This window comes from Scyliorhinus torazame, chromosome 6, assembly GCF_047496885.1.
Source record: "Scyliorhinus torazame isolate Kashiwa2021f chromosome 6, sScyTor2.1, whole genome shotgun sequence".
Lineage (NCBI taxonomy): Eukaryota > Metazoa > Chordata > Chondrichthyes > Carcharhiniformes > Scyliorhinidae > Scyliorhinus > Scyliorhinus torazame.
The window spans coordinates 276559226-276585975 of record NC_092712.1 but is presented as its reverse complement, the minus strand read 5'-3'; the positions used below and the strand labels follow the sequence as shown (position 1 = coordinate 276585975).

General features: G+C 48.1%; 1 protein-coding gene across 3 annotated transcripts in view; it reads left to right on the top strand.

Moving 5' to 3' along the window:
- The window catches only part of LOC140425439 (doublecortin domain-containing protein 2-like), a 293077-nt gene that overhangs the window by 188586 nt on the left and 77741 nt on the right, over positions 1–26750 (top strand). For 2 of the 3 annotated variants that reach the window (XM_072509709.1, XM_072509708.1), the window contains one exon: positions 7561–7661. In XM_072509709.1, the coding sequence (XP_072365810.1) occupies positions 7561–7661 (101 nt within the window). The remainder of the gene's footprint in view (positions 1–7560; positions 7662–26750) is intronic. The other variant, XM_072509710.1, reaches the window with a different exon arrangement.

Here is a 26750-nt window from a genome sequence, read left to right as displayed (position 1 = left end):
GGTGCTCCGGTTCCCTCCCACAGTCCAAAGATATGCGGGGTAAGTGGATTGGCCATGCTAAATTGTCATTAGTGTCCAAAATTGCCCTTAGTGTTGGGTGGGGTTGCTGGGTAATGGGAATAGCGTGGAGGTGTGGGCTTGGGTGGGGTGCTCTTTCCAAGAGCCGGTGCAGACTCGATGGGTAGAATGGCCTCCTTCTGCACTGTAAATTCTATGATCTATGATTGGGGTCAGCTGTAATCTAAGAGGAGGAAAACTGAACTAATTAAAATAGCTGTACTCGTGGCCCTGCCATCAAAACCGGAATGAAAATCCTGCCCTACCTACTCCTCGCACAACCTGGTTTACTCCCTGGTATGTAAGTGGGTTTCCTGCAAGAGAACAACATCGGAGTTTAAGCTCTTAAGATGGGAAAATTCCCTTGACCATTCTACTGGGCTATTCAACCCTCTAGCATTCCATGTGATCAAGTGGATAGGAGGTCTCCCACCACCCCTCACTCCGCAATCAACCATTTTCCCGCCAAGAGAAATCAACCAAGGGACACTGAATAGATAAAGCAAGAAGATCCTCCCAAGATGGTCACCAAGCCCGGTCAGAAGACTGGACAAAGTAAAACCAGATACCGTCAGCAGCTCATCCCAACCCCTACCCCGCCCTCCCCCCTTCCCATCCCAAAAGCGCCATCGCCATTGAATGTAACCACATCTAAAAGCAAATAAAACTGTGGCAAACAAAGACTTATCCAAAAGCTAAAACCGACATTTAACAAAACCACACCGAACAAAAACTCTAAGCTCATTTTTTAAAAGCTATTTTAATGAGCTGCAGTGAACTTCCAATACCACTGCTGTTGACTAACCCCTTAGTTTGCAAGGAGACCCCCAACTGGAGAAGAATAAATTTAAAAGAACAAACCCCATTTAACTTGCATCACCCCACTAGTGACTAAATCTCGCGCCAATCAACGCCATTGAAAAGAGAAAGGAAACAATGGGCGGGATTCTCCAAAATGGAGGCAGAGTGTTCACGCTGTCGTGACGACGGCGTGAAACGGGCGCAGGCACTACCGATCCTGGCCCCCGGCGCTGGCGCAGTTCACGCCGCTCCAGCCTCCCTTCCCGGCGCCAACCCGCGCATGCGCAGTTGGGCTGCGGCAACCCACGAATGCTCGGGGGACTTCCTCAACGCGCCGGCCCCGATGCAATATGGCGTGGGGGTTCAGGGGCCAGCTGCGTAATAAAATAGGGCCGGGGCTGGGGAGGCCAGCCTGCCGATCGGTGGGCCCTGATCGCGGGCCAGACCCCATTGAAGGCCCCCCCCCAGTGAAGGAGCGCTTCCCCCCCGCCCCACAGGCCACCCCCCGACCCTACGCACAGAGTTGCCGCCGGCTACGAGTAGGTTTAAATGGCGCCGTCGGGACTCTGCCCTTTCAGGGCGGCCGCTCGGCCCATCAAGGCCTGGGAGAATCGGCGGCTTGACCGCAGACAGCGGCCCATGACCGGCGCCGCGCCAAACGCGCCGTGCAAATGGCACTGATTCTTCGCTGTTGGAGAATCGCCTGCCGGCGTAGGACCGGCGCGCGGGAGAAAATGGCGCAAACGGCGATTCTCCCATACGGCGCTGTAAGGGAGAATCCCGCCCAATATATTAATGTAAAAGAACCCCAAGTATTAAAGAACATCAAATCTAATCAACGGCGCTAAAAACACAAAGACAAGAAAAATCAAGAAATACAAACAATACAAAATTCCCATGAACAGAGCCATAACCAAATTATATATCACACAACTTGTGCCTTTTAACAAACGAGTCTGCATCTTGGTGGATCTTTTAGAAAGAGGCTTTGGTCAAAGTGATCAATGGGTCCGGTTTAATTCAGGCAGGGATGCAAATCCACCTTCACCCGCCATTTTGAGGAACATGTCCGAGAAATATTCCATGGGGGATCCCCTCGATCCCCTCTGGTAAACCCAGAATCCAGATGTTCTGCCCCCAGACCTGTTTTCCAGGTCATTCAGCTTTGTTCTCAACGATTTATTGGTTTCAATCGCTGAAATCAGATCAGACTCCAGAGTGACAATCCGATCACTATGATCTCCGTGCCCTTAATTGTGACTGCATGGAGTTTGAATGTATTATAGAAATTTCCAGAACTGCATGAATGGTTGGCATGGAGCAGTTTGGACCGAAAGGCCGGTCTCCGTGCAGTAGATTCTATGAATGGGGCCAAAGCCTCATCAATTGACCTTTTAAGGTCCACCGACATGGTAGCACAGTGGTTGGCACTGTGGCTTCACAGCACCAGGGTCCCAGGTTCGATTCCCCACTGGGTCACAGTCTACGTGGAGTCTGCACGTTCTCCCGTGTCTGCGTGGGTTTCCTCCGGATGCTCCGGTTTCCTCCCACAGTCCAAAGACGTGCGATTTAGGTGAATTGGCCATGCTAAATTGCCCTTAGTGTCCAAAAAGGTTAAGAGGGGTTTTGGGTTACGGGGACAGGGTGGAAGTGAGGGCTTGAGTGGGTCGGTGCAGACTCAATGGGTTGAATGGCCTCCTTCTGCACTGTATGTTCTATATTCTATGTTTTGGCCGTGTTTCTGGAACTCGTTCGCCAAAATACTAGTGAGAGCCTTGGCAGTCAGTGGAGTGGACGGAGAGGAAGAGCTGTACCGCCATCTTACCTCCCGTTGAGCTCGAGAGGCTTTCCGCACCGTCGATGGGTTTCTGATCAAAATCATCTTGGCTTTGTTTTCTCTGGGCATCTCAGCAGAGAGAGAACTCTACCCTATTAATTTTCATGAGTTTCCAGGGAGTAAACGACCCGCGGTGCCAAGAGAAAGGGCAAAAAGAACAGTTCTCCTGTGGTAGCCACCTTGTGTGCATCTTTCCCCGACATCGCACCACTGGAAGTGTGTGACTAGCCTTTTATTATCTTTTTTGTGTTTAGTAATGTTGGATTATTGCAGGAAGAAAACCATTCCTGGTATTTTAAGTATGTTTTAATATTGTAATGCATGATAAGTGTTAGCTGACACTCAGTGGTAGCACTCTCACCTATGTGTCGGAAGGTTGTGGGTTCAAGTCCTCCTCCAGAATCTAGGCTGACACGATCTTTCAAATTAGATAGTGGGTGGGATTTACCACGCAACCCGCCACGAGGGCGGGGGCCCGCCATTGGCCGTTAACAGGATCTTCTTGTTCCACTGTTGTCGACGGGGTTTCCCGTTGAATGCATCCCTCGACACCGGCAGACCCGTGGCAGGAGTGCGCTGTCGGTGCGACCGGAAGATCTCGCCAGCATGAATGGCCGGAAAGTTCCTGCACGGTAAATGGAGGTTCCACCTCCCCTCACGGGTGGATGTAAAAGACCCTGTGACTCGATTTTGAAGAAGATTGGGGTGCTGGTCAATATTTATCACTTAAACCAACAACTAAAAACAGATGACCTGGTCATTATCACATTGTTTGTGTTAGCATGCTGTGTGCAGACGGACTGCCCGCTTTTCTGCATTACAGCAGTAACTCCACTATCAAAAAGATATACTTCATTAGCCATGAAGTACCACATCCTGAGGCTGTAAAAGATGCTTTATCAAGGCAAATTTTTTCAGAAATATTTTTCAGTAACAGAATGCATGAGCGTGAAAACAAATGAACATTTTGGACCATTGTGGGCAAGAGTTTTCTTCAATTTGATGGAAGTCCAAAGATTAAAATATTGGCACAACATTGACCATTTTCTAGACTTATGGCATCATTCCGTGCATAACGAGCAGTGAAAAATCTCTGCTGCAACCCTCTACAATCTATCCTGATTTCTTTAAGAACATTTGGATGCCTTCCACTTGAGCCTTGTGCCTTATGAATATTTAACCACTTCTGTATTTTAATATTGCTTATCTCGCTCCACTGATCTTTTAGTGAGTTTATTCATTGAGTACTTGACCTATACAGACGGGGAAGATTTCAGGTTCAATCCCCTATGTAACAGTTTGTTTTTTTCATTGTGTCGAATCTCTCAATGGTTTGTTACCAGTTCACACCAGTGCGTTTTGTTCCCTAACAGCAGGCTATTCTTTCCTATCTTTTGTCCTCTCTATTACCTTATTTTCAGTAATCTGCTCAATGGACTTAGTCTTCAGCTTTGGTGCCAAGTTCTCTCGAAGGTGATGCATGTTCCCCCCGCAAACCAAGCGTACACAGACTAATATTACTTATGTGTTTTAAAGCGCTAAATTCCTTCGATCAGAATGTCTTCAAATGGAATATACAACTTACTCTGGGTTTATTAAACAAATTATCTGTCCTGTCTTAGTGAATTCAGCCTTGTTTAAAAAAAAAACAGCACCAGAATCTTGTATATGTTGCGCCTCTCAACAAGTCAACCTTTTATCTGAGCGGTACTGGAATCCAGAAGAACATCAGCACTTAACCTCTTTGGTTTCACAATCAATACCTCTGTTTCGATTCATTTGTAGAAACATTTGTTGAACATAACTCAACATGCATGTACACAGTTAACAATGGTGGGTGAGATCAATGCCACATTATGGTACATTTAGCAATCAGCATTTTCATTTCTTATTGGGTCAACACATTTTCATGTCAAAGGGAATTAAAGCAACAATATAATCTCAAGGAAATTGTGTACATGGACAGATCAGGTGTTATGATGCTTGGATTGTTTGTTTCACAGCCAGCAAAAAAGACAGCAACTTCCCTGGAGTAGGGTGGGAGATTTGTCTCGGGCTCCCATTCCAGATCACTACCCAGCAACGCAAACTGGAAGCACCACACACACAGTTGTTGGTAGAGGCCGAATTGGAATTGGCTGTAATTTTCCCCCTGGCTAATTAGCTTTCTAGTAATCCTCATTAAAACTCTAGTAAAGAATATATGCTTGGGTGATGCATAAGAGGGAATCTAAGTTGGGGGAGGTGGCTGATTAGTGATATTGTCATTGGACGAGTAATCCAGCTACCCAGGGTAATGCTCTGGGGACCTGGGTTCGAATCCCAGATGGTGGAATTTGAATTCAGTAAAAATCTGGAATTAAAAGTCTAATGGTGATCATGAAGCCATTGTTGATTGTCGTAAAAACCCACCCAGTTCACTAATGCCATTTAGGGAAGGAAATCTGCCATCCTTGCTGGTCTGGCCTACATGTGACACCAGACGCACGGAAATTTGGTTGACTCTTAAATGCACTCTGAAATGGTCTAGCAAGCCTCTCAGTTCAAGGGCTGTTAGGTATGGGCAGTGAATGCTGGCCTAGCCAGGGACCAGCACGTACCATGAATGAATAAATAAAGAGTAAATTGCTTGTGAAGCTGCACACCAGCAAAGCTTCAATCACTTCTGGAGTCTGTGGGTTTAGGGGCGATTCTGAGAAGAAAGCAGAGAGGGTGAAGAAAACAGGCAAGGAGAAGGTATAAATGATTGAAGTCTGTGCTCCCATAACATCCCTGCAGTATTTGACTAAATGTGGCATTAAGAAGCCTTAACAAAATTGAAATCAATGGGAATCAGGGGTGGAATTCCTCCATTGGTTGGAATCATACCTAACTCAAACGAAGATGGTTGTGGTTGTTGGTGATAGATCGTTTCACCTTCAGGACAGCACTGCAGGAATTTCTCAAGATAGGGTTCTCGGCCCAACCATCTTCAATGACCTTCCCTCCATCGTAAGTCAAAAATGGGAATATTTGTTGAAAGTTGCACAGTGTTCAGCTCCATTTGCAACTCCTCAGATACTGAAGGAGTCTATGCCTGCATGCAGCAAGACCTGGACAACATTCAGGTTTGGGTTGAAAAGTGGCAAGTAACATTTGTATACCGCAAGTGCCTGGCAATGACCATCTCCAACAAGAAAAAATCTGAACCATCCTCCCTTGACATTCAATGGCATTATCATCACTGAATCCTCCACTTTCAACAGCCTGAGAATTACCATTGACCAGAAGCAGACTTGGACAAGCCATATAAATGCAGCAGCTACAAGAGCAGGTCAGAGGCTGGGAATTCTGCAATGAGTAACCCGCCTCCTGACTTCTCAAAGCTTGGCCACCAATTGAAAGGCACAAGGCAGGTTTGTGATGGCATTCTCTCCACTCGACTGGTTGGGCATGGCTCCAACGACATTCAAAGCTCAACACCATCCAAGACAAAGCAATCTGCTAGATCGACGACACATCTACCACCTCAAACATTTATTCCCTCCACCACCAGTGCACAGTGGCATGTACCATATACAAGTTGTGGTGCAGCAAGTCTCTAAGGATCCTTCGACAGCACATTCCAAACCAACGACCTCTACCACCTAGTAGGACAAGACCTCCAGAGGAATGGGAACACCATCACCTGCAAGTTCCTCTTCAAGTCACACACCATCCTGACATGGAACTAGATTGTCGCTGTATCAACATGCAGAAACCCGCTCCCTAACAGCACTCTGGATGTACCTACACCACATGTTCTCCAGTGGTTTAAGAGGGCAGCTAAATGCTGGTTGCCAACGATGCTCCTGTCTCATGGATCAATTTAAAAAAATGAACATGCTGATGAGATTCCTCTCCCAGCTGAGTTGAAGGCGACTTCAACCATTTTGTTGGTATCTGTTTTTTCATTTTTCCTGGAAGATGTCCATTTCCCCTGCAGTCCAGCATCATTTTCAGCCAGATGAGATTGTAGTCCAAGAGTCCTTGATATCACGATGACCTGTCATCCTGTTGAGCTATTTTGTTTAAGGAATGTTTTTCTCTTCCCCAGCCAGGAAAAAGGCTTTCAGTGATTAGGTTTCATTTAAACAAGCCTTCAGGCTGCTAAGGCAGCAAATTGAAAAGCCAATACTGCTTGGGGAAATTGCAGCAACGTGCATTTGGTTTGTTGTCATTTGCTTAAAGACCAAATTATGCAAGGTTTTTCTTAAAAACCTTGATACACCAAAGGTTGTCAGCAGAAACTGACCTCAACCACTCCATCTGCAATTATTCTCAGCCCCTCTGTTTTGTTCCAAGTGCTTTGAGAGATCAGCAGTTTATTTGTAGAGTCCACGTGTGTTTTAACAATCACAGCTGAAGGGATTGTCTTCTAATGGCTACTAAAATTGTCCATGATTTTTGATATTTGCACTCCGAAATCATACCAATTGGTGCTATCAGCATGGTGCTATGACCATTACTAGTTAGGCCAGTTTGATATTCTCAGAGAAATACCACCCTCCCTGTCCCATAAAATCTCCTGTTAATAACTGACAATTGAGTCCTTTCTGTAAGGTAAACGTCTGAGTCAAGCAACTGGAATTTTACACATTTGTCTCCAGCTCAAGCACTGCTTAACAAAATGGTTTATTTTACATAAATTTTGCATAACTTCAAACATCGGCTGACTGGTGATCACTTAACTCATGTCATGTTTTCGTGTAGGATTGATTTTGGTATTACTGGAGCTGAGGTTGCAGTTCTTGCCTTTCACCACAGGTAGCCACTGTTGTATCATTGTCCACTCTCAAGCACCAGTTTAATGCCATTTTCATTTTATTCCCCCCCCCCCCCTCCAGAAGGCTGCGTGTTTAAAGCTTTTGAGGAAAGGACAGATACCATGGATGCAGTAGAAGTCCAAGAAGATAATCAAACACAGGTGGAGCTGCCGATTGATCAGGTTGGCATTGATTCAAGCCTTAACATCATACATATTTGGGTGATCTACTATTGATTAAAACAACAACAAAATATTGCCTTTATTAGCACTTTTCACCTCCCTCACTTTATACTTTTTGGAAGTGTAGTCTCTGGAAGATCTCGGAAGCCCAGCAGCCAGTTTGCATACAGCTAATACCTACAAACAGCAATATGATCATGATTGGGGTGCCTGTGTTAGTAATGCCAATTGAGATATATATATTGGCCAAGGGAAATGTCACTGCTTCTCTTCAAAATAGCGATGAGGCATCCTTTTACATCTATTTGAGGGGGCAAACAGGGCCTTGGTTTCATGTCTTATCCGAAAGACAGTGAGCGGAATCTTGTGCCCTCCCTGTGGTGGGTTTGGTGGTTGAGGCGGCGCTTAATTGGGAGGGAGGATTGCAGGTGGGGACACCTCCGCCTTCTTGCCTCCGCCCCAATTAAGTCTGTGGCATTACTTGTGCACTGAAAGATGCGCAGGTTAGGTGGATTGGCCATGCTAAAATGGCCCCAAATGTCAAAGGTTTGGTAGGGTGAGGACTTCCGGGTGCGGCGATGACCAGCTAAGTCGCACGTTTCGGCAGCTCCCGGTGGAACGGACTTTTGGGCTCTTGATAGGAGCCCCAGCGGCAATTTTAACGGCTAAAAACACCGTGCGGTAAACCAGAAGGGAATTCCCCCTGGACACGGATGGAAAAAGGAGAGGAAAGTGGCCGGATTGCAGCAGATCCTTTGGAACAGCGGCAAGGAAGGCAAGCAAAAACCAAGATGGCGTCGGAAGGTGGCAGTTTCACATGGGGCCCTGAACAACAAGAGTTCTTGAAATGCTGCGTGGAAGAGATAAAAAAGGAAATGAAGAAAGAGCTGTTGGCCCCGATACTACAGGCGATCGAAGGGCTAAAGGAGGAACAAAAGACCCAGGAGCGGGAGCTTCGGGTCGTGAAGGCGAAGGCAGCCGAGAATGAGGACGATATACAGGGCCTGGTGGTGAAGACGGAGATACAGGAGGCACATCAGAAACGATGTGTGGAGAGGCTGGAGGCAGTGGAGAACAACGCAAGGAGGAATAACCTGAGGATTCTTGGTCTTCCTGAAGGTGTGGAGGGTGCGGACGTCGGGGCATATGTGAGCACGATGCTGCACTCGTTAATGGGAGCGGAGGCCCCGGCGGGTCAGTTGGAGGTGGAGGGAGCATACCGAGTTATGGCGCGAGGACCGAGAGCAGGAGAAACTCCCAGAGCCACAGTGGTGAGATTCCTCCGTTTTAAGGATAGAGAAATGGTCCTTAGATGGGCGAAGAAAACTCGGAGCAGTAAATGGGAGAACGCGGTGATCCGCGTTTATCAAGACTGGAGTGCGGAGGTGGCGAGAAGGAGGGCGAGCTTTAATCGGGCCAAGGCGGTGCTTCATAAAAAGAAGATAAAATTTGGAATGCTGCAACCGGCAAGACTGTGGGTCACATATCAAGGGAGGCACCACTACTTTGAGACGGCGGATGAAGCGTGGACTTTTATTGTAGAAGAAAAACTGGAATGAGTGGATTATTAAAAAGAACGTTTGGACAAAGTGGTGGGGCGAATGTGGGGGGCGAAGAGGGGTTTTATGTTCTAATCCTGCGGTGTGGTAACTTTTCTCTCTCCCACAGGGGGTGATGGGGGGAGGGAGAGGAGATGGGGCGTTGGCCATGGGGGGCGGGGCCAAGGGAGAAGCGCGGGCTTGGCTCCCGCGCTATGATAATTATGGCGGGAATAGAGAAGCAGGAAGGAGGGGGCGTCGCACGGTGCGAGCCGTGGTCACGGGGGGAAGCCGAGGTCAGCCAGAGTTTGCTGACTTCTGGGAGTAACATGGGGGGAGTAATTACGCTAGAGGGGGGTCTAGCGGGGGGGGTGGGAGGGGGGAATTACTGGGTTGCTGCTGCTGGGGAAAGGGGGGAGCGGGTACGGGAGAGGATGGGCGGGGGGCACCGCCTGGGGGAGATACAGCTGCGTGGGAACTGGGTGAGAAGCTGGAAAAAGATGATGGCTAATCGGCAAGGGGGGGGGTGGGAAGCCCCCCAACTCGGCTGATCACGTGGAACGTGAGAGGGCTGAACGGGCCGATAAAGAGGGCACGGGTACTCGCACACCTTAAGAAACTTAAAGCAGATGTGGTTATGTTACAGGAAATGCACCTGAAACTGATAGACCAGGTTAGGCTGCGCAAAGGATGGGTGGGGCAGGTGTTCCATTCGGGGCTAGATGCGAAAAACAGGGGGGTGGCTATATTAGTGGGGAAGCGGGTAATGTTCGAGGCAAAGACTATAGTGGCGGATAACGGGGGCAGATACGTGATGGTGAGTGGCAAACTACAGGGAGAGACGGTGGTTTTGGTAAACGTGTATGCCCCGAACTGGGATGATGCCAATTTTATGAGGCGGATGCTAGGACGCATTCTGGACCTAGAGACGGGAAAGCTGATAATGGGGGGAGACTTTAACACGGTGTTGGAACCAGGGCTGGATAGGTCGAAGTCCAGGACTGGAAGGAGGCCGGCAGCAGCCAAGGTGCTTAAAGATTTTATGGAGCAGATGGGAGGGGTAGACCCGTGGAGATTCAGTAGACCTAGGAGTAAGGAGTTCTCGTTTTTCTCCTATGTTCATAAAGTCTACTCGCGCATAGACTTTTTTGTGCTGGGTAGGGCATTGATCCCGAAGGTGAGGGGAACGGAGTATACGGCTATAGCCATTTCGGATCACGCCCCACACTGGGTGGACTTGGAGATAGGGGAGGAAACAGGAGGGCGCCCACCCTGGAGAATGGACATGGGACAAATGGCGGATGAGGGGGTGTGTCTAAGGGTGAGGGGATGTATTGAAAAGTACTTGGAACTCAATGACAATGGGGAGGTCCAGGTGGGAGTGGTCTGGGAGGCGTTGAAGGCGGTGGTTAGGGGGGAGCTGATATCAATAAGGGCACATAAAGGGAAGCAGGAGAGTAAGGAACGGGAGCGGTTGCTGCAAGAACTTTTGAGGGTGGACAGACAATATGCGGAAGCACCGGAGGAGGGATTGTACAGGGAAAGGCAAAGGCTGCATGTGGAATTTGACTTGCTGACTACAGGCACTGCAGAGGCACAATGGAGGAAGGCACAGGGTGTACAGTATGAATATGGGGAGAAGGCGAGCAGGTTGCTGGCACACCAATTGAGGAAAAGGGGAGTGTGGTGTTGGGTGTTCTAACACACAGAAGAGCCAACACAGTTGCATATGGTACAACACTTGTTTATTTAAACTTGCTATTTACAACTTGGTCTTTGCACTCTGCACGTGGGGGGCTCCCTGCTTGTGGTGTTTCAACAGCTCTTTCATGCTTCCTTCTCCCCAGACCTACTGACCTCCAGGTGTCGTGCTCGTGCTTTTTATGTGGTTGGTGTTCTTGTCTGTGATTGGTTGTGGTGTTGTGTACTCTGATTTGCCTGTTAGTGTGTCCATCATGATGTGTGTGTTTGAATATCATGACATCCCCCCTTTTTACAAAGATATGTGCCTACGTGGTAATAAATATGATCGTGACGTGAGTGCATCTAAGAGTGTGTGTGTGTCGTGTGCAGCATGTGTCTATGACGGAACTATGTACATGGGGCGATGTCGAGTGCGTCACATGAATCCAGTTGTACCATAACATAACAGAAATGCGAACGAGAGAAGAAGAAAAAAAATTTTGAACAGTTGTCCAGTCAGACGACATCTGGAACGATAAACAACAACAGGTTATCATGTAAAATTGTCCAACTTATTAAACATATGAACTGTATTATAAGTCCATTCTAATGGGTTTGCGACGAATTCGGGTTGACCGCCTTAAGGGTGGATCAAGAACCACCGGCTGCTGTGCAGGCATGGCCATGGGTGGCGATGGAAAGGGCGTGATGTGCGGCAGCTCCACAAAGTCATCCTCGGAAGCCTGTTGAGGATCTGGCGTGTTGTGTGGCTGTGAACGTGGAAGTCGGCGAAGGGCGCGCCGATTGCGGCGACGCACGGAACCATCCGGCATGCGAACCAGGAACGAGCGGGGAGCCACTTGTCGGAGGACTTCGGCCGGTGCTGACCAGCCACCATACGGTTGATGGACGCGTACTTTGTCTCCGGAGGACAGGGGGGGCAGGTCCGTCGCTCGTGTGTCGTACCGACCTTTCTGGCGATCACGCTGCAGTTGCATGTCCCGAAGAACCGCCTCATGGTCTGTTGTCGGTGCCAGGACGGAAGGTACCGTCGTCCTGAGGGAGCGACCCATTAGTAGCTGCGCTGGCGAGAGGCCCGTGGATAACGGGGCCGATCGATAGGCCAGCAAGGCAAGGTTAAAGTCCGATCCGGCATCAGCCGCCTTGCACAGGAGCCGCTTTGCGATGTGGACACCCTTTTCAGCCTTCCCGTTCGATTGTGGATGCAGAGGGCTGGATGTCACATGAGTGAAACCATATGCTGCGGCAAAGGACGACCATTCACGGCTGGCAAAACAAGGTCCATTGTCTGACATGACAGTCCTTGGAATGCCATGGCGAGCAAACGTTTCCTTGCAGGCCCCAATGACTGCGGACGACGTCAGATCATGGAGAGGCATGACTTCCGGGTAGTTTGAGAAGTAGTCTATAATAACAATGTAATCTCTGCCGAGCGCGTGAAATAGGTCAACACCCACCTTCGCCCAGGGGGACGTCACCATCTCGTGTGGTAGAAGTGTTTCCGGAGGTTGCGCCGGCTGAAACCTCTGACAGGTTGTGCAGTTGAGCACCATGTTGGCTATGTCTTCATTAATACCCGGCCAATATACCGCCGCCCGGGCCCTTCGTCTGCATTTTTCGACACCCAAGTGGCCTTCGTGTAGTTGACGAAGAATCATCTGGCGCACACTGTGTGGAATGACGATCCTATGCGATTTCATAAGGACCCCGTCTATATTGGTGAGATCATCTCGCACATTGTAAAACTGGGGGCACTGCCCTTTTAGCCACCCTTCCGTCATGTGGCGCATCACTCGCTGCAGCAGAGGGTCAGTCGCCGTCTCTGCGCGTATGTGGGCCAGACAAGGATCATCAGCTGGCATATTTGCTGCTGTCAGAGTCACGTGTGCCTCAATTTGACGCACGAACCCCTCCGCATCTGGTGGTGTGCTCACTGCTCGGGAAAGAGTGTCCGCCACTATGAGTTCCTTCCCCGGAGTGTAGATCAGTTCAAAATCGTACCTCCTGAGTTTGAGTAAGATGCGCTGGAGGCGAGGAGTCATGTCGTTCAGGTCTTTGTTAATGATGTTGACCAGGGGGCGGTGGTCAGTTTCGACCGTGAATCGTGGCAGGCCATACACATAGTCGTGGAACTTGTCCAGTCCAGTTAACAAGCCCAGGCATTCTTTTTCGATTTGCGCGTAGCGCTGTTCGGTAGGGGTCATGGCTCGTGAGGCATACGCAACCGGGGCCCATGATGACGTGCTGTCTTTTTGCAGGAGTACCGCTCCAATACCAGATTGGCTGGCGTCTGTTGAGATCTTTGTAGGGCGAGTCGCGTCAAAGAAGGCCAGCACTGGTGCCGTGACCAGTTTGTGCTTGAGCTCCTCCCATTCCTGCTGATGCGACTGGTGCCAGTTGAATTCCGTCGATTTTTTTACGAGATGGCGCATGTTTGTTGTATGAGAAGCCAGGTTGGGAATGAACTTCCCAAGGAAGTTGACCATGCCCAGGAATCTTAAGACAGCCTTCTTGTCAGCCGGTCGTGGCATGGCTGTGATGGCGCTAACCTTGTCTGCATCGGGACGGACCCCGGACCTTGAGATGTGGTCCCCGAGGAATTTCAGCTCCGTCTGGCCGAAAGCACACTTCGCACGGTTGAGACGCAGGCCATTTTGCCGTATGCGGGTGAAGACACGTCGAAGACGATGCATGTGTTCCTGCGGAGTGGTGGACCAAATGATGATATCGTCCACATATACACGTACCCCTTCGATGCCTTCCATCATCTGCTCCATAATGCGGTGGAATACTTCAGATGCCGAAATGATGCCGAATGGCATCCGGTTGTAGCAGAATCTGCCAAAAGGGGTGTTGAATGTGCATAGTCTTCGGCTGGCCGGGTCCAGTTGGATCTGCCAGAATCCTTTGGACGCATCCAATTTAGTGAATATGTTGGCTCGCGCCATCTCGCTGGTGAGGTCTTCTCGTTTTGGGATGGGATAGTGTTCCCGCATGATGTTGTTGTTCAGATCTTTTGGATCTATACATATACGGAGCTCGCCAGAGGGCTTCTTTACACAGACCATGGAGCTGACCCATGGCGTGGGCTCCGTGACCTTGGATAGGACCCCTTGGTCCTGAAGAATCTGCAGTTGTGCCTTGAGGCGGTCTTTGAGAGGCGCAGGAACCCTGCGAGGTGCGTGAACGACAGGGATGGCGTCCGGTCTGAGTCGAATCTTGTACGTGTGTGGCAATGTCCCCATGCCTTCAAAAACCTCCTGGTTGTGAGCGAGGAGGGAATGGAGATTCGCGTGGAACTCAGCATCCGGGAAGTCGGATATCTCATCTGGAGAGAGAGACATGATGCGCTGTACCAGGTGAAGGACCTTACACGCTTGTGCGCCCAGTAACGAGTCCTTTGATGAGCCCACAACTTCGAAGGGGAGTGTGGCCGTGTACCTCTTGTGAGTCACCTGTAGCTGGCAAGATCCTACGGACGGGATAACGTTCCCGTTATAGTCAACCATCTTAAGCCGGGATGGTGTGATGAGTGGTTTGACCTTCATGGCCTGGACTGCAGAGTAAGCAATCAGGTTGGCGGATGCGCCGGTGTCCAGACGGAAGGCGACGCGCGATCGGTTGACCGTCAGGGTGGCACACCACTCATCGTCTGGATTGATGGCATTGACCTTGTTGACATCAATGACGGCAACTCTGAAGTCATCCTGGTCATCTGCATCACTTAACTGGAAGTCTTGATGCGTGGGCTGGACGGTCCTGACTCGTGTGCGAGGTTGTCGAGGATGCGCCGGATCCATGGGTTGAGCCGCACGACAGCGGGCTGCGTAGTGGCCTATCATGGCACATCTGTTGCACTGTTGGTATTTTGCAGGACATTGCCCTTTTAAGTGTAGACCTCCACACTTGCTGCACGTCATGACGTCACGGCGTTCGTTGCGCCACTGCGCATGCGCAGTGCGATCTTGCGGTGGGCGCGCCTGCGCAGTGCGTCCCTCGTTGTGGCCGTTATTCTTGGCGCGCACCTGCGCGGGAGACCGCGAAAAGCGCGGGAAGCGGCCGCTGTCGTCCGGGCCGTGGGGCGGGAAGAAATCGACGGCCTGGATGCGTTCAACGTCGTGGGCGGCCTGGCTTGCCGATTCGACGGCTGGGGACCCCCTCCGTGCCAACTCGGACGCCTGAAATCGGGCAAAACGGCAGGTCGCATTTTCATGGAGGACACAGGCTTCCACAGCAGACGCTAAGGTGAGGCTCTTTATTTTAAGAAGCTGCTGGCGTAGGCCACTGGAGGCAACGCCAAAAACAATCTGGTCCCTGATCATGGACTCTGTGGTGGTGCCGTAACCGCAGGACTGCGCTAGAATCCGGAGGTGCGTCAAAAAGGGTTGAAAAAGCTCCTCCTTACCTTGCAGGCGTTGCTGAAAGATGTATCTTTCGAAAGTTTCGTTTACTTCAGTTTGAAAGTGCTGGTCCATTTTGAGGATGACCGTGTCATATTTGGCCTGGTTTTCGCCTTCCTCGAACACCAGTGAATTAAAGACATCATTTGGGTGGGGGCCTGCGTAGAAGAGGAGCATTGCAATCTTCGAATCATCCGAGACATTCTGTTTTTCGGTGGCACGGATGTACAGGTCAAATCGCTGCCTGTAGAGCTTCCAGTTGGTGCCTAGGTTCCCCGTGACTTGCATCGGCTGCGGTTTGCCGGTGTGGTCCATGTCCAGAATGGCAGGTTGGTAGGCAGGTATCGATCCACTCCTGTACCATGTGGTGTTGGGTGTTCTAACACACAGAAGAGCCAACACAGTTGCATATGGTACAACACTTGTTTATTTAAACTTGCTATTTACAACTTGGTCTTTGCACTCTGCACGTGGGGGGCTCCCTGCTTGTGGTGTTTCAACAGCTCTTTCATGCTTCCTTCTCCCCAGACCTACTGACCTCCAGGTGTCGTGCTCGTGCTTTTTATGTGGTTGGTGTTCTTGTCTGTGATTGGTTGTGGTGTTGTGTACTCTGATTTGCCTGTTAGTGTGTCCATCATGATGTGTGTGTTTGAATATCATGACAGGGAGCAGCGAGGGAAATAGGGGGAGTGAGGGACGAGGAAGGAGAGACGGAGCGGGGAGCGGAGAGAGTGAATGAAGTGTTTAAGACATTTTATAAAAAATTATATGAAGCTCAACCCCCGGATGGGAGGGAGAGAATGATGGACTTTTTGGATCGGCTGGAAATTCCCAAGGTGAAAGAGCAGGAAAGGGTGGGACTGGGAGCACAGATCGAGGTAGAAGAAGTGGTGAAAGGTATTAGGAGCATGCAGACGGGAAAGGCCCCGGGACCGGACGGATTCCCAGTCGAATTCTATAGAAAATATTTGGACTTGCTCGCCCCGGTACTGACGAGGACCTTTAATGAGGCAAAGGAAAGGGGACAACTGCCCCCGACTATGTCTGAAGCAACGATATTGCTTCTCTTAAAGAAGGAAAAGGACCCGCTACAATGCGGGTCCTACAGACCAATTTCCCTCCTAAATGTGGATGCCAAGGTCCTGGCCAAGGTAATGGCAATGAGAATAGAGGAATGTGCCCCGGGGGTGGTCCACGAGGACCAAACTGGGTTTGTGAAGGGGAGACAGCTGAACACGAATATACGGAGGTTGTTAGGGGTAATGATGATGGCCCCACCAGAGGGAGAAACAGAGATAGTAGTGGCGATGGATGCCGAGAAAGCATTTGATAGAGTGGAATGGGATTATTTGTGGGAGGTGTTGAGGAGATTTGGTTTTGGAGAGGGGTATGTTAGATGGGTGCAGCTATTGTATAGGGCCCCAGCGGCGAGCGTGGTCACGAATGGACGGGGATCGGCATATTTTCGGCTCCACAGAGGGACAAGGCAGGGATGCCCTCTGTCCCCATTATTGTTTGCACTGGCGATTGAGCCCCTGGCGATAGCGTTGAGGGGTTCCAAGAAGTGGAGGGGAGTACTTAGGGGAGGAGAAGAACACCGGGTATCTTTGTATGCGGACGATTTGCTACTATATGTGGCGGATCCGGCGGAGGGGATGCCAGAAATAATGCGGATACTTGGGGAGTTTGGGGATTTTTCAGGGTATAAATTAAACATGGGGAAGAGTGAGTTGTTTGTGGTGCATCCAGGGGAGCAGAGTAGAGAAATAGAGGACCTACCGTTGAGAAAGGTAACAAGAGACTTTCGTTACCTGGGGATCCAGATAGCTAAGAATTGGGGCACATTGCACAGGTTAAATTTAACGCGGTTGGTGGAACAGATGGAGGAAGATTTCAAGAGATGGGATATGGTAGCCCTTTCAATGGCAGGGAGGGTGCAGGCGGTTAAGATGGTGGTCCTCCCGAGATTCCTCTTTGTGTTTCAGTGCCTCCCGGTGGTGATCACAAAGGCTTTTTTAAAAAGGATTGAAAAGAGCATCATGGGTTTTGTTTGGGCCGGGAAGACCCCGAGAGTGAGGAAGGGATTCTTACAGCGTAGCAGGGATAGGGGGGGGCTGGCACTACCGAGCCTAAGTGAGTACTATTGGGCCGCTAATATTTCAATGGTGAGTAATTGGATGGGAGAGGAGGAGGGAGCGGCGTGGAAGAGATTAGAGAGGGCGTCCTGTAGGGGGACTAGCCTGCAGGCTATGGTGATAGCCCCATTGCCGTTCTCACCGAGGAACTACACCACAAGCCCGGTGGTGGTAGCTACACTAAAGATTTGGGGACAGTGGAGACGGCATAGGGGAAAGACTGGAGCCTTGGGGGAGTCCCCGATAAGAAACAACCATAGGTTTGCCCCGGGGGGAATGGATGGGGGATATGGAATGTGGCAAAGAGCAGGAATAACGCAACTGAAAGATCTATTTGTGGATGGGAAGTTCGCGAGTCTGGGAGCGCTGACCGAGAAATATGGGTTGCCCCAAGGGAATGCATTCAGGTATATGCAACTGAGGGCTTTCGCGAGGCAACAGGTGAGGGAATTTCCGCAGCTCCCGACACAAGAGGTGCAGGACAGAGTGATCTCAAAGACATGGGTGGGGGATGGTAAGGTGTCAGATATATATAGGGAAATGAGGGACGAAGGGGAGACTATGGTAGATGAACTAAAAGGGAAATGGGAAGAAGAGCTGGGGGAGGAGATCGAGGAGGGGCTGTGGGCAGATGCCCTAAGCAGGGTAAACTCATCGTCCTCGTGTGCCAGGCTAAGCCTGATTCAGTTTAAGGTATTACACAGGGCGCATATGACTGGAGCACGGCTCAGTAAATTTTTTGGGGTGGAGGATAGGTGTGCGAGGTGCTCGAGAAGCCCAGCGAATCATACCCATATGTTTTGGTCATGCCCGGCACTACAGAGGTTTTGGATGGGGGTGACAAAGGTGCTTTCAAAAGTAGTAGGAGTCCGGGTCGAACCAAGCTGGGGGTTGGCTATATTTGGGGTTGCACAAGAGCCGGGAGTGCAGGAGGCGAGAGAGGCCGATGTTTTGGCCTTTGCGTCCCTAGTAGCCCGGCGCAGGATATTGCTAATGTGGAAAGAAGCCAAGCCCCCGGGGGTGGAGACCTGGATAAATGACATGGCGGGGTTTATAAAGCTAGAGCGGATTAAGTTCGTCCTAAGGGGGTCGGCTCAAGGGTTCACCAGGCGGTGGCAACCGTTCGTCGAATACCTTGCGGATAGATAGATGGAATGGGAAAAAGAAGGCAGCAGCAGCAGCCCAGGATTTGGGGGGGGGGGTGTGGGGGGGGGGGGGGCGGGCGGGGGGGGGGTGTAACTTGTGACAAGGCAGTTGCCAATTAGGGCTAGTTTTCATTTTTGTTATTTAATATTTATTCTTTTGTTTGTTTATATAAAATAGGTCATTGTTATTTGTGCTGTTATAATATTGTGTAAAGGATGCACAATGTACTGTGTTGGTTGACCAAAAATTTTCAATAAAATATTTATTAAAAAAAAAAAAAGGTTTGGTAGGGTTACTGGGCCTAGGTAGTGTTGTCTTTCGATGGGTCAAGACTCGAAACTCGAACGGCTGAATGGCCTCCTGCTGCACTGTAGGGACTCTGTGACTCTTAAAGGCCTTCCTACCTTGCCCCTAATTGAGGCCCATTCACGCCAACAGCCAGTGGGGTGACTGACCCGCTATTAACATCCATTGGGAGAATTGCAATGTAATTTTAGACCAACTTTTTGGATCCCGCCAGACTCTACATACTCACCCGCCACAAACCATGGACAGGTTGGGAGAATTCCACCCTAGAATTTATTTATAAAAACACTATATTTAGAAGGGTTTTTTCAAAAGTACTTGTGCTATTTCCACTCTGCTCTTCAGTATCAACAATAAACACTGGGTTTCCATGAGCGTGATGTCCACCCCCGTTCTGCCCGAATGAGATGCTTTCATCTAATATCTGGCACAAACTCCCCATTATATTGATTTGAAGTTTCCTATTTCCTGCACTATCTATCATCATATTGAAATTGCCAATATAGCTCCAATTTTGGACAAGTTACAGCTCATGCAAAATTGAAGAATCAATGGAAATTAAAATCAGGATAGATATAAAACTGTCCACTACCACCTGTTTTACACCCTGATGTAAAGTCAAAATTAACCTTTGAGGTTGATTCCAATTCCAATTCATAGAATCATGGAATCCCAATGCAGAAGGAGGCCATTCTGCCCATCGTGTCTGCACTGACCCTCCAAAAGAGCACTCTACCTAGGTCCACTGCCTAGACACTTGAGGGGCGATTTAGCATGGCCAATCCACCTAATGTGCACATTTTAGGGCTTTGGATATTCTTTTCCTGCGCCTAGTGGTGCACGAAGGCAGACTTCCATCTGTTTCCATGGCTAGTAATTCCCGGAACATGCTGCCAAGAGTTTATAGCTTGAGGAGTGCCACTCCACATCAAGCATGGCTGACCAGGAGTCTCTTACCGCCAGCCATTGGCATGTCTGGAGGGATTTGCAGTTTTGACTGCATTATGAATGTGCCTTCCTTGGCCATCAAGTCCTGGGATGGGGCTTGAACCCAGACTTTCTGGCTCAGAGGCAGGGACACTACGCACTGCACCCGAGTATACTTTATTACACCCAAATAAATTTTCACCTTCAGGGCTTCCTGCATGGGAGGAGGTGCTGTGGGGTATGCACCTGACAATTTGTTAGTTCTTAAAAATGAATGAATGGAAAACCGCGAAAGATGGGACATCCAAACCATGATTATATGTGTCTTCAGTTCTGTGTTGGGATCACTAGGGAATGAAAGAGCTAGATGAAGCAGCATAGACTTGTTAAAAGCATTTTGTTTTAGCTGCTTTGTCAACTCACTTCATTCAATTCATTCATGTTATTGGGCTGTGTAACTTTTGCTGTTGTTTAATATGTGGGTTGTTTACAGCACACCCAATTACAAAGTAGAGCCCCAGCTTCATGGCCCAACAGTATACTTTAATGCTAGCCTTAAAGAAAATACAGATTATGATGCTTACCTCTGATCCAGACTGTTCATATATTTCTCAATAGAAAGGGACTCTGGCATTAAAAGGGTGCTGAAGTCAATTGTCGTAAATGGACATTATTTTTTTTTTTTAGTAATGTCCAGATGCTGAGTCTCTTTGTTTAATACCATTATATAATTTTTCCTACTTGGTGTGCAGGAATGTACGGGAGCAAAAAACCCATTGTGATCTTATTTGACCAGTTCCAATATTTAGGAAATATCATATATTCTTGGCACTTGTCTAACCCTCTCTTGAATTTGCCATTTCAATTGGCCCCTCTTTCCTTTCTTTCAGTGTTGGTTGGGGGTTGTGGCCGGATAAGGGTGGTGTGCATCCTGTATGCTAGCCACTCTTTGTGTAAAGTAGATAAATATTTTAACCATCCTTCTTTCGAAGATTTAGGCAATATTGTTTTAGAAGAGCATGATGAAAAAGAGATGTAAATTTAAAAGTAAAGTAAGTGGCCGCAGTCCCAGATGACCATAGTCTGCTTTCCCCTTTGAGGGGAGAGCTGACTGGTGGTGATGTAACCTGATGTTCACTGCACCTCAGGTGAGAGGCAAGGCTGAGCAGGCGGGGCCTTCATAAGTAACTTCAGCTGGCATGGGAATTGAACCTGCGCTGTTGGCCTCGCTCTGCATCACAAAACCAGCTGTTCAGCCAACTGAGCTAATCTAGCCCCAGATGTAACATCAGGATGGTTACGATAGGGTTTTCTGGTGGCTGGTAGATCCAGTAATCGATCAGCAGTTCAGCTTTTAACCAGTTTTGTTCTGATTGGCAAGTGCTTGATCGGTCCTCTAAGTCTTGCAAACTCGAACGTAACATTGGGTGATACAAATATTGAATAGATTCAATGTGTCCTAGATAACAGTAGCAGCATCAACCAGCGATCTGGCAACTGTCTTACCAGCTTTGCTCGCACAGGTAGAATTACAACAAAGTTAAAGCATTTTCTTGAAATGCAATATGAGCATAACTTGGCTCCTGTTTTTATTTTCACTTACATGGCTGGAAATAGGCATCTCAAAGTGAGTAGTTATACCAAGTTGACATTTAACTAAAACAAGTCTCCAGGGCAGTGGGTAACATGCTCTTAGAGTACTACTCATTTGCCTCCGGGATCTGGCTTTAAACCAGACCAAGACAGATGGGCTTAAAATCTACTGCTCTCCAATGGCTGTTCAAGCTACTAAGTGAAATAAGTTCTGGCAGTCTAATTCTGGTTCCCAGTGGGCACGAGTTCACATCACAAAACTTCCTTCACGATCACAGTTGGATGCAAAAAAAAACAATGAAAAACTAACCACCTTAAAAACATTAATTATAGCCTCACTGACACAAAAATATAGCTGCTGCCTCAAGAGCTCCAAAAGCAAATCTGTATTTCTACATTTTCTGGATCACAAATCTTGAAGTTGCACTTTCAATCAAACTTCAAAAGGATATAAAATGTTTGATTGATTTATTGTGATGAACCGCTGTGGACTTAATGTAGTGTACCAAGGATTTGTTTATATCATGAGTAGAACAGTGGAATCAAATTCCGAGAGATGGCCTGATCATCCATTGAAGTGCCACATTCTGCAACTGCTTGTCAAGACAGGATTAATGGTCCTGGAGAAATCACTGCCCCAGATTGTCTGCTCCTGCATAACCACCTTTAGCTGTTCTTTATATATACAGACTACATTGTGACCTTCAAGATAAGATAATGCAGCAACAAAAGAACAAAACTTCAGCTCCTATTAATCCATGACACTCCAACGTGAAATGGAAATACTCACTATTACCTTCTCAAGGAATGGGCAATAAATGCTGAACTTGCCAGCAACGATCCCACGAATGATTAATGAAAATTACTGAAATAGTCAGAATACGTTTTGGAAGTTCAATTCACAAATACAAAAAGCCTGCATGTTGGCAGTCCATAGTGAAGTCTGATTCTGCCAGACTCTCCTCAAAATTCACCACTTGTTCAAATTGATGATCTTCCTTATTGGGCAAAGAAGATATTTGGTATGCTTTTGAGCTGTGCAGACCAGAAAGGTCCAAAGATTTGATCCCTATCCAGTACTGTGTTTTCTGCTCTTAAATGGGATGATGGTGGGAGTGCTAAAGTTGACCTTCGATTAGGGCAAGGATGAATTGACTGCAGTTCCAGTTTGTCATTGCTGTTTTATTTTGGAGCGATCATTTGTGCAGGCATCACTTGAGGATAGACTGGGCTTGACAGTAACCTATGAACATTCATCACTTAGCTTGACTATGAAGAATACCTGGAGAAATGTTCGTACCTGTAGAACTGCATTCCCCCCCGCCCACCCCCCATAATACCATTTACAAAAGAGATGGGGAAAAATGGAAAAATCACTTTGTATTTCTTTTTTTGTAAATAAATTTAGAGTACCCAATTATTGTTTTTCCAATTAAGGGCCAATTTAGCGTGGCCAATCCACCTACCCTGCACATCTTTGGGTTGTGGGGGTGAAACTCACTCAAACACAGGGAGAATGTGCAAACTCCACACAGACAGTGACCCGACTCAGAGCCGGGATCAAACCTAGGACCTCGGCGCCTTGAGGCAGCAGTGCTAAACTTTGTATTTCTTAACTGTGATGTGATGCATTACATTGCTGCAGCCGCAATGTCTGTTTTAAATCTTAGTTCTGTTGCGCATAGTTTTTAATACTCTACTGCAATACTTTTAGTGATGGACTAAATATTATAAACAATAATATTATGGGCCAGGGTTTAGAGAACACCAAAGTATATCATGGTGTTCACCTGACCCACAACGTTAAATAGATTTTGGTTATGGGAAGCACAAGGGCCCACTTTACAGGTGTGATGCAACAGAGAACTAGAAGTATTTTTAAACAAAACAATGTTTATTCTATGAATCCAGTTAACATTTTATAAACATCTTACCAACTACCAACACTGATAACACCCCAAAAGATACAGTACTCTATAGGTAACTCTTAGTAACTTTCCTAACAACATCCATAAGCCAAAATACTTTTTAACGAAGACAGTAGGTTTGAATTCTCTACAGAGAGCAGTTATCACTTTTAAATTATCAAGTAATCTAAACACCTTGTTTAACATACAGAAAGATACCAGTATACATCTGCTTGATTTGAATGCAGCTCTCCAACTGAAAGCGAAAAAGAGATTCCAGCTCCACCCACACAATGACATCACTGCAGCCATTTGATAAAGCACACTTTTCTTAAAGGGACATTCACATTACAATAGAATAAGATAAGTTGCAACTAAGCATCCACAGACTTTCAGAGCTGGATTCTCCGTTCCTGAGACGAGGGTTGGCGCCTGGGCAGGATTCGTGGACTTCCACGACAGAAATATTGGTGCCGCCCCTGGACTCATTGACCAAGGAGGGGCTAGAACCGGCGGCAAGTGGAACACAATCACTCCAATGCAAAATGGTGTGGGATTCGCAGGGTCCGTGATTGACACTCGGGAGGTTGACAAGCTGCAGCCCCATATACACATTACACACCCCACACACACTCATCCCAGCCAACAAGATGGCACTGGTTGCGCTGGAGTGCGCCCACCCCGCTGATGGGTTGGCTGGGGCCAGAGGGCACCCGGGGGGGGGGGGGGGGTCCTGGGGGGACACCTATACGACCCCTGGCCCTACATTCACAGTGGGCAGTCAGCGGTGTGCGTAGCTGCATGGCTGTCTTGCAGGCCACGGCAATGGTGCTCCGTGCCCGTCCACCCCAACCCCACAGCCCACACCTGCTACTCCCCCTGGCCGAAGCCCCCCGGCCAGCGGCACGACTCAGCAAACTAGGGCAATGTTGGACACTTTCTATACCCCCTCTCCCTCCCTCAGCAGCTGTGGCATCAGTTTCAGGATTTTCAAAAGCACAAGTGAACTTTGCCATCGGGAATTCGCCCCAGTGGAGATGGAGCATCTTGGAGGCCCAGAGAATACCGGGTCAGGCCCGCGAATGATATGCCAAGTGTACATGTGTTGTAGAACGCATTGACGCCACTGCCGAGGCAACGGAGAGTTGCGATTTGGCGTGAAACCGGCACCCGCCACAATTTTGACGTCAAAATTGATTCTCCGCCCAATTGCATTTCCCGATTCCGGAGAATCCGATGGAGAATCCCACCCTGTGTTTAAAATTTTATTTGTGCATTGAATGTTCTATGGTCAGTTTGATGTCCACTAAAAGCTGTATTCAGAATACACAAGCTCAGTTTAATTATGATTCTTAATAACTGTTAGTGAAGGTGAAGAGCTGGGACCAATTTGTGCTTATTTTCCAAAAATGGAAATGCCTCAAGCTAGTGCCTTCGGAACTGTGAATTATGATTCCTGTTTGTGTTTCAAATACTTAAGGGTGCGGCAAAGATCTTTACCAGACAGTTTATGTGGACGTGTTTACGTAATTAATGCAGCAATAAAAGGTAACATTATATATGACGAGGTATATAACACACAATGAGCTTAATAGATGTAGTTAAACTACCTGGCTTGATCAGTAAATATTTTACTGTAGCCTCCTTTGGAATGTTGTAATCATGTAAAATTGATCATTATCTTGTCTTATCTTAAAAATTGCATCCGGGAACTTTGAATACAAGGCAACAAATATATTTTTTAATGTATTTTTATTGAAGTTTTTAAGTTTTAACAATTATTGAATCAAAACAAAAGTAATAAAGAGAAAAAAATCAATGGGTATCAATGCAAACAGGTACAGCACGTAACAGAAGTCATTACAAACATAGGAACAAATAAAACCGGATGAGTTCCCAACATGTTCCCTTCACGGATACACGATCCATCTGCACCAAAGCAAGATACAGCCACGAGTACAGAGTTACATCATACCCATAGCTTCAAAGAAGATACTGGAGGAATAAAACACACGGGAAACCCAGAGCTAAGTGAAACCCAGAGCTAAGGGAGAATTACACTGATACCCACAATGCAAAAGGCCCGAGGTTAAGAAGGATGTCATCAGATCCCAGCGGGAAATGGGGGGGGCCCTGGCACAGAAGAGGGGGCCGTTGGGACACCCTGCAAAAGTAGTGGGGGGGGGGAGGGAGGAGGAAGAGTGCCCTGGGAGGAAGGGTCAGCCCATCTCTTCCCAGCATCAGGGAACCCACACCAGTGACCAGGATCACTCAGGAGAAAAGGGCAAGGCTACCTCAGAGAAAAAAACACATATACTTTAATCCAAATTAAAAGAAAAAAGTGGGTGGGGGGGGTTTCCCTCCACCATAAAAATTGTCAGACGATATATGGCCCAAAAAGATGCAGGATAAAGACTGAACACACATCCCACATTCAACATTTGATATAACGTTGATAAATCAGGATAATCGACTGTGCAGGCCATCATACCAACATTATTCACTTCCCTGTAAATGGAAACAAATCACAACTTCAAGCAGACAACAACGTGGCCAACAGTGAGCAAAGTCCAGGATAACAACCGCGATGCAGAAATGCAAGGCAGTCCTCAGAATAAAGACTTCCTTACAGGAGCACAAAGAAAACCAAAATCAAGGATGCAGCAGGATGAGGATCAATGAGCCCTCTTTAGGATCTCTCAAGGATTCCAACGATCGAAGCACAAGACACCATTACTTCCACCTTACCGTCTCATCAGAACCCAAGTGGTCAAAAGTCTAGGCCGGGGGAGGGGGGTGCAGTGACGTGATTGGCTACACAGGACCAGTGGTTGGAAGGCCACACCTAACCCCAGGCTTTAATGTGCTCCATCAAATTTCTCTAATGCAAAACCTCCTCATGCACCTCCATTGCCTCCATAAAGACACCCCGCAACTCTTGGAATTGGTCGTTGAAGACCTGTACCTCCGAGCCGAAATCTTCAGCCAGAACAGCATCTTGGTTGGCAGCCATTATCTGTCGATTCAGACCGCACCGCCAGGATGGGAGCCCACTCAAAAGCAACTGTGCCACTAAAGGCAGGGCCCCACACCACCTCTACGAACCCCACCATGAACCAGCGAGGATTTAGACAATCTAACCCGGCTCCACCATGCACAAACATGTTTAAGGATGAACGTTATTCCTTTCTTATAGTTCCCACTCTTCCCATGCAGGGGTGGCACGGTGGCCTGTAGGTAGCACTGCTGCCTCCCAGTGCCAGGGACCTGGGTTCAATTCTGACCTTGGGTAATTGTGTGGAGTTTGCATTTTTTCCCCTTGTCTGCGTGGGTTCCCTCCGGGTGCTCTGGTTTCCTCCCACAGTCCAAAGATGTGCGGATTAGGTGGATCGGCCATGCTAAATTGCTCCTTAATGTCCAATTATGTGTAGAT